Source organism: Oncorhynchus gorbuscha, linkage group LG18, assembly GCF_021184085.1.
Source record: "Oncorhynchus gorbuscha isolate QuinsamMale2020 ecotype Even-year linkage group LG18, OgorEven_v1.0, whole genome shotgun sequence".
NCBI lineage: Eukaryota > Metazoa > Chordata > Actinopteri > Salmoniformes > Salmonidae > Oncorhynchus > Oncorhynchus gorbuscha.
The window spans coordinates 52,479,221-52,487,991 of record NC_060190.1 but is presented as its reverse complement, the minus strand read 5'-3'; the positions used below and the strand labels follow the sequence as shown (position 1 = coordinate 52,487,991).

Sequence of the window (8,771 nt, the reverse complement as noted above, 5' to 3'; positions counted from 1 at the left end):
TGGAAGGTGAACCTTCGCCCCAGTCTGAGGTCTTGAACGCTCTGGAGCAGGTTTTTACATTTACATTTAAGTCATTTAGCAGACGCTCTTATCCAGAGCGACTTACAAATTGGTGCATTCACCTTATGACATCCAGTGGGACAGTCACTTTACAATAGTGCATCTAAATCTTAAAGGGGGGGGGTGAGAGGGATTACTTATCCTATCCTAGGTATTCCTTAAAGAGGTGGGGTTTCAGGTGTCTCCGGAAGGTGGTGATTGACTCCGCTGTCCTGGCGTCGTGAGGAAGTTTGTTCCACCATTGGGGGGTCAGAGCAGCGAACAGTTTTGACTGGGCTGAGCGGGAGCTGTACTTCCTCAGTGGTAGGGAGGCGAGCAGGCCAGAGGTGGATGAACGCAGTGCCCTTGTTTGGGTGTAGGGCCTGATCAGAGCCTGGAGGTACTGAGGTGCCGTTCCCCTCACAGCTCCGTAGGCAAGCACCATGGTCTTGTAGCGGATGCGAGCTTCAACTGGAAGCCAGTGGAGAGAACGGAGGAGCGGGGTGACGTGAGAGAACTTGGGAAGGTTGAACACCAGACGGGCTGCGGCGTTCTGGATGAGTTGAAGGGGTTTAATGGCACAGGCAGGGAGCCCAGCCAACAGCGAGTTGCAGTAATCCAGACGGGAGATGACAAGTGCCTGGATTAGGACCTGCACCGCTTCCTGTGTGAGGCAGGGTCGTACTCTGCGGATGTTGTAGAGCATGAACCTACAGGAACGGGCCACCGCCTTGATGTTGGTTGAGAACGACAGGGTGTTGTCCAGGATCACGCCAAGGTTCTTAGCGCTCTGGGAGGAGGACACAATGGAGTTGTCAACCGTGATGGCGAGATCATGGAACGGGCAGTCCTTCCCCGGGAGGAAGAGCAGCTCCGTCTTGCCGAGGTTCAGCTTGAGGTGGTGATCCGTCATCCACACTGATATGTCTGCCAGACATGCAGAGATGCGATACGCCACCTGGTCATCAGAAGGGGGAAAGGAGAAGATTAATTGTGTGTCGTCTGCATAGCAATGATAGGAGAGACCATGTGAGGTTATGACAGAGCCAAGTGACTTGGTGTATAGCGAGAATAGGAGAGGGCCTAGAACAGAGCCCTGGGGGACACCAGTGGTGAGAGCGCGTGGTGAGGAGACAGATTCTCGCCACGCCACCTGGTAGGAGCGACCTGTCAGGTAGGACGCAATCCAAGCGTGGGCCGCGCCGGAGATGCCCAACTCGGAGAGGGTGGAGAGGAGGATCTGATGGTTCACAGTATCGAAGGCAGCCGATAGATCTAGAAGGATGAGAGCAGAGGAGAGAGAGTTAGCTTTAGCAGTGCGGAGCGCCTCCGTGATACAGAGGAGAGCAGTCTCAGTTGAATGACTAGTCTTGAAACCTGACTGATTTGGATCAAGAAGGTCATTCAGAGAGAGATAGCGGGAGAGCTGGCCAAGGACGGCACGTTCAAGAGTTTTGGAGAGAAAAGAAAGAAGGGATACTGGTCTGTAGTTGTTGACATCGGAGGGATCGATTGTAGGTTTTTTCAGAAGGGGTGCAACTCTCGCTCTCTTGAAGACGGAAGGGACGTAGCCAGTGGTCAGGGATGAGTTGATGAGCGAGGTGAGGTAAGGGAGAAGGTCTCCGGAGAGGAGGGGATAGGGTCAAGCGGGCAGGTTGTTGGGCGGCCGGCCGTCACAAGACGCGAGATTTCATCTGGAGAGAGAGGGGAGAAAGAGGTCAGAGCACAGGGTAGGGCAGTGTGAGCAGAACCAGCGGTGTCGTTTGACTTAGCAAACGAGGATCGGATGTCGTCGACCTTCTTTTCAAAATGGTTGCCGAAGTCATCTGCAGTGAGGGAGGAGGGGGGGAGGGGGAGGAGGCTTCAGGAGGGAGGAGAAGGTGGCAAAGAGCTTCCTAGGGTTAGAGGCAGATGCTTGGAATTTAGAGTGGTAGAAAGTGGCTTTAGCAGCAGAGACAGAGGAGAAAAATGTAGAGAGGAGGGAGTGAAAGGATGCCAGGTTCGCAGGGAGGCGAGTTTTCCTCCATTTCCGCTCGGCTGCCCGGAGCCCTGTTCTGTGAGCTCGCAATGAGTCATCGAGCCACGGAGCGGGAGGGGAGGACCGAGCCGGCCTGGAGGATAGGGGACATAGAGAGTCAAAGGATGCAGAGAGGGAGGAGAGGAGGGTTGAGGAGGCAGAATCAGGAGATAGGTTGGAGAAGGTTTGAGCAGAGGGAAGAGATGATAGGATGGAAGAGGAGAGAGTAGCGGGGGAGAGAGAGCGAAGGTTGGGACGGCGCGATACCATCCGAGTAGGGGCAGTGTGGGAGGTGTTGGATGAGAGCGAGAGGGAAAAGGATACAAGGTAGTGGTCGGAGACTTGGAGGGGAGTTGCAATGAGGTTAGTGGAAGAACAGCATCTAGTAAAGATGAGGTCGAGCGTATTGCCTGCCTTGTGAGTAGGGGGGGAAGGTGAGAGGGTGAGGTCAAAAGAGGAGAGGAGTGGAAAGAAGGAGACAGAGAGGAATGAGTCAAAGGTAGTCGTGGGGAGGTTAAAGTCACCCAGAACTGTGAGAGGTGAGCCGTCCTCAGGAAAGGAGCTTATCAAGGCATCAAGCTCATTGATGAACTCTCCGAGGGAACCTGGAGGGCGATAAATGATAAGGATGTTAAGCTTGAAAGGGCTGGTAACTGTGACAGCATGGAATTCAAAGGAGGCGATAGACAGATGGGTAAGGGGAGAAAGAGAGAATGACCACTTGGGAGAGATGAGGATCCCGGGCCACCACCCCGCTGACCAGAAGCTCTCGGGGTGTGCGAGAATACGTGGGCGGACGAAGAGAGAGCAGTAGGAGTAGCAGTGTTGTCTGTGCCGATCCATGTTTCCGTCAGTGCCAAGAAGTCGAGGGACTGGAGGGAGGCATAGGCTGAGATGAACTCTGCCTTGTTGACCGCAGATCGGCAGTTCCAGAGGCTACCGGAGACCTGGAACTCCACGTGGGTCGTGCGCGCTGGGACCACCAGATTAGGGTGGCCGCGGCCACGCGGTGTGGAGCGTTTGTATGGTCTGTGCAGAGAGGAGAGAACAGGGATAGACAGACACATAGTTGACAGGCTACAGAAGAGGCTACGCTAATGCAAAGGAGATTGGAATGACAAGTGGACTACACGTCTCGAAAGTTCAGAAAGTTAAGCTTACGTAGCAAGAATCTTATTGACTAAAATGATTAAAATGATACAGTACTGCTGAAGTAGGCTAGCTGGCAGTGGCTGCCAGCTATCTCTCTGTACTTTGCTCCGTTCATCTTTCCCTTGTTCCTGACTAGTCTCCCAGTCCCTGCCACTGAAAAACATCCCCACAGCATGATGCTGCCACCTCCATGCTTCACTGTAGGGATGCTGCCAGGTTTCCTCTGGGCGTGACGCTTGGCATTCAGGCCAAAGAGTTCAATCTTGGTTTCATCAGACCAGAGAATCTTGTTTCTCATGGTCTGAGAGATCTTTAGGTGCCTTTTGGCAAACTCCAAGCGGGTTGGTATGTGCCTTTTACTGAGGAATGGTTTCCATCTGGCCACTCTACCATAAAGGCCTGATTGGTGAAGTGCTGCAGACATGGTTGTCCTTCTGGAAGGTTCTCCCATCTCCACAGAGGAACTCTGGAGCTCTGTCAGAGTGACCATCACCTTTCTGACCAAGGACCTTCTCCCATGATTGCTCAGGTTGGCCAGGCGGCCAGCTCTAGGAAGAGTCTCAGTGGTTCCAAACTTCTTCCATTTAAGAATGATGGAGGCTACTGTGTTCTTGGGGTCTTTCAATGCTGCAGGAATTTGTTGGTACTCTTCCCCAGATCTGTGCCTCTACAAAATCCTGTCTCGAAGCTCTACTGTCAATTCATTCAACCTCATGGCTTGGTTTTGCTCTAACATGCACTGTCAACTGTGGGACCTTATATAGACAGGTGTGTGCCTTTCCAAATCATGTCCAATCAATTGCATTTACCACAGGTGGACTCCAATCAAGTTGTAGAAACATCTCAAGGATGATCAATGGAAGCAGGATGCACCTGAGTTCAATTTCGAGTCTCATAGCAAAGGGTCTGAATACGAAAAAGTGTCTGCATGTGTGTGTGTGTGTGTGTGTGTGTGTGTGTGTGTGTGTGTGTGTGTGTGTGTGTGTGTGTGTGTGTGTGTGTGTGTGTGTGTGTGTGTGTGTGTGTGTGTGTGTGTGTGTGTGTGTGTCCAACGTGCCTCTCTTGGGGTTTGTATGTTAAGCCCTAGGCTAACGTTGGGCAGTTGACTCTGTCAGCTCTAGTTTCATCAAACAGCTGGTGATCCAGGGCGCAGCCTACCTGCCTGCCGGGCTGTGTAACTGTGTGGCACGTCTCTTCTGTGTGGGGCCTACCTCTCCTCGGCTTTCCCACAAACCCGTTTCATTATCCCCTTTCATTGAAGGGACAAAAGAAGTGTGCCGCCCTAAATTATCCTCTCGGCATGAATGTGAGAATCCTGATCCCCGTCCACTTCCTGCCGCTCCCCTTCAAACCAGCTTGTTCATTTAATCATCATGTCCTTCTGAAACATTAAACACAAGTGATCATCATATTTGAATATATATATATATTGGTTGTACAAATTTCAAATTTCACAATACATGAAACTAGCATGCATTTATGTTTCAATTTAATTAATTCATCAATTTTATTCAAACTAGTATGAATTTAAACATATATTATATTACACCTGCATTTATGAACCTGTTCTGTAATCTATCAGTGTGTACAAAATAAAGTCTGAATTCACTTAAATGACTAGAGAATTTATTTACATAGTGACACAACAGTGCTGTGAAGGGTAAGCCTCGCTTTGAAGACATTGTGAATGTTAGTATGTATATGACAGGATGCGCCTGTGGCTGTAGCCAGGCCTGGCTGTGTTTCGTCGTGGGAAACCTATCTTATCTGCCAACTCAAGCAGGTGTCAGTCTGGAGGGCAAGTCTGCTCCCAGGTGATAGATTAAAGTCTACACACCTTGAGCACACACACACCATCTCTCACCCACACAACTACCACCATTGCACACTCCCTCTTCTAGCCTCACTGACTGCTTCTCCACCCATAGCCCATGCACGGGATCTCTCTAACTCTTAGTCATGCATGTGCGCGCACTCACTCAATCACATTGACACTCACACACTAAGTCATCGATGTTATCTATTGTCCCAATCAGGGCTGTTAATGGTTGAGGAGTGTGGGAAAGCATGGTGAGCTCCAGACCTACACAGTCAGTGTACAAACTATTCAAGACAAGCAGTTCCATCACCAACAGATACTGTATGTCTCATGACAAATAAACACTAATAAACATGTTACAATGCTTTTATATCTTTATTCAGATCTCTTGATTATTCCAATTGCTGTACATTACTTCCAATTAATTTAACCTTTGTTTAACTAGGCAAGTCAGTTAAGAACAAATTCTTATTTTCAATGACGGACTAGGAACAGTTCAGTGGCAGAACAACGGATTTTTACCTTGTCAGCTCGGGGATTCGATCTTGGAACCTTTCAGTTACTAGTCCAATGCTCTAAACACTAGGCTACCTACCACCCCAAAAAGTTGTCTCGAATATGGTCATGTAAAAGTCCAGATAAACTATATGCAAGATTTCCAGGTTGGTGTCGAGACGTGGATCACTATATTCTGTCAGGCAGCTATTTTTAACACTTACATTTGAAAATAGGTGCCCCACACAGCAATACAGAAGTCTCCAAGAGCTTCAATGTAATGGGCTAGATAGGGAATTCCATTACAGTAATTGCGACCATACAACTTAGGTTTAAGGGCATTAAATGGATAACTTAGTGAAAGATTATAATTTATTATTATTATTTTTTTTACATATCATCCTTACTTTATTTTTTCACCAATCAGAAGTGAGGCTGTTCTCTGCCCAGGAGTAGATACATTGCACTGATAAACACGATAATAAATCCTCATGTGCTGATGTGTACAGATACCTGCACTTTTAACTACAGTATTTACCAGTACACTGCCTGTTTGCATTATCTGTCATTTCCTGTTAACTTCCACTTCAGTTAAATTTGTTACATTTCATTGGAATCCTTTTTGGATGTATGTTCACTTTATCAAGTGAGAATAAAAGACACACAGTGTCAACAATACATTTCACAGCACAACAGTGTCTATGGTGGAACAACAATGTCCCAAAAAGCCTTTACAAAAGGCATATCAAAGCATTTGTAAATACCCTTCAATAGGTCAGTACATACAATATGGTTAATGCAAGATTTCAGTTGGCTAAGCAACCATAAATGTAAATATATAACCTTAACAATCCTTTTCAAAGAAAATGAAAGGACGAAAGGACACATTGGTGCATCAAGTGAGCTCAAAATGCATACACGCGTAAACATACACATATAAAATATTAAACATATTCTTCATTATAAAGTGATACAAATATGTTTTTCAGCTTATTCTCTGAGAGAGAATAATAATCACATCAGTAGAAATCATTTCATATATAACAAGAAAATAATATAATTTCAATATAAAGTTTGGAAATGTATTTCCTGCAGCAAGAAAGATTTGTGAGTTTGTGAGATAGAGAGTCTCCAAGTAGTGGTTCTACCAGGGCCTCCACACTGTTTTGTGACCACTGGTGGCCTGCTTCACTGGGCCCTGGCTGTGGTGTTGATGTTGGGAGGAGAGTGGTGAGGAGGTGCAGACGTCCTGGCCAGCTCTCTGGAGGTTCTGAAGCATCATGTCCTTCATGGAGCTGGAAGACAGGAAGTGCAGGGTCTCCCTCCAGCACTGGGAGTAGCCCTCACTGTGGGCCCTCTGGGGGACTGGGCACTGAGGCTGTAGCTTCTGCGTCAGGAACCCCACCGTCATCTCCAGGATGTCAGCCTTCTCCAGCTTGGTGTTGGGGTCCTGTTTGTGGAACTCCCTCTCCAGCAGGGTCTTGAGCTGTTCTATGCAGGTGTTGATGCGGTCTCTACACATCTCCTCGCCAACTGGTTTTCTTAGCTGATGAAGAGAAGAGGGCATTAGGTTAGTTCTATGTCCTTAAAGTTCAAATCATGAAGAAAAGTATTCAATAGTAAACAATGACACAAACATATGTTATAAATAATATTTATTTTATGCTATGTCTTCAGCAGAGAGCATGGTGTTGGCAGAGCCGCTTGTGTAGGTAGGAGCCATTCTGGTAAAGAGAGAGAGTGTGTGTGCTTCTCTGAGGAAGTTGAGTTGTGAGCTGAGAGAGGAGCCCACTCCCCTATTTATAGGAAGACATTATCATTACAAAACCATGAGTCCCAGGCTGCATTAGCTTTCCCACACTCTGAGGTCAGTGGGCGAGGCAAACACAACAATGGGAGAGGCATCAATTATATCATGGTTAACTGGCCAACAAAGGGATGGTACTGCAGATATCAGAGGCACAGACTGAACACAAGCAGGCTGTCACACTCTTATTACCTGGGAACATTCTCTGTAAGACCTTTGCAGATGGGGACTGAGTCAGACAGTAGACTTGATAAGGGATCCTCAAGGCATATAAACTCAGCAAAAAAAGAAACGTCCCTTTTTCAGGACCCTGTCTTTCAAAGATAATTCGTAAAAATCCAAATAACTTCACAGATCTTCATTGTAAAAGGTTTAAACACTGTTTCCCATGCTTGTTCAATGAACCATAAACAATTAATGAACATGCACCTGTGGAACGGTCGTTAAAATACTAACAGCTTACAGACGGTAGGCAATTAAGGTCACAGTTATAAAAACTTAGGACACTAAAGAGGCCTTTCTACTGACTCTGAAAAAAAACAAAAGAAAGATGCCCAGGAGGCATGAGGACTGCAGATGTGGCCAGGGCAATAAATTGCAATGTCCGTACTGTGAGATAGGGAGATAGGGAGATAGGACAGACAGCTGTTCGTCCTCGCAGTGGCAGACCACGTGTAACAACAACTGCACAGGATTGGCACATCCAAACATCACATCTGCGGGACAGGTACAGGGTGGCAACAACAACTGCCGGATTTACACCAGGAACACATAATCCCTCCATCAGTGGTCAGACTGTCCGCAATAGGCTGAGAGAGGCTGGACTGAGGGGTTGTAGGCCTGTTGTAAGGTAGGTCCTCAACAGACATCACCGACAACAACATCGGCTATGGGTACAAACCCACCGTCGCTGGACTAGACAGGACTGGCAAGAAGTGCTCTTCACTGACGAGTTGCGGTTTTGTCTCACCAGGGGTGATGGTCGGATTTGCGTTTATCGTCGAAGGAATGAGCATTACACCGAGGCCTGTACTCTGGAGCGGGATCGGTTTGGAGGTGGAGGGTCCATCATGGTCTGGGGCGGTGTGTCACAGCATAATCGGACTGAGCTTGTTGTCATTGCAGACAATCTCAACGCTGTGAGTTACAGAGAAGACATCCTCCTCCCTCATGTGGTACCCTTCCTGCAGGCTCATCCTGACATGACCCTCCAGCATGACAATGCCACCCTACTGCTCGTTCTGTGCACGATTTCCTGCAAGACAGGAATGTCAGTGTTCTGCCATGACCAGTGAAGAGCCCAGATCTCAATCCCATTGAGCACGTCTGGGACCTGTTGGATCGGAGGTTGAGGGTTAGGTTCATTCCCCCCAGAAATGTCTAGGAACTTGCAGGTGCCTTGGTGGAAGAGTGGGGTAACATCTCACAGCAAGAACTGGCAA

General features: G+C 47.8%; 1 protein-coding gene across 1 annotated transcript; it reads right to left on the bottom strand.

Moving 5' to 3' along the window:
* Positions 1-5,409: 5,409 nt before the first annotated feature.
* LOC124003971 (transcription factor HES-5-like) lies at positions 5,410-7,277 on the bottom strand. Its single transcript, XM_046312672.1, has one exon. It carries the CDS (start codon positions 7,087-7,089, stop codon positions 6,667-6,669), a length of 423 nt encoding a protein of 140 aa, XP_046168628.1. The 5' UTR covers positions 7,090-7,277; the 3' UTR covers positions 5,410-6,666.
* Between the last annotated feature and the right edge of the window lie 1,494 nt (positions 7,278-8,771).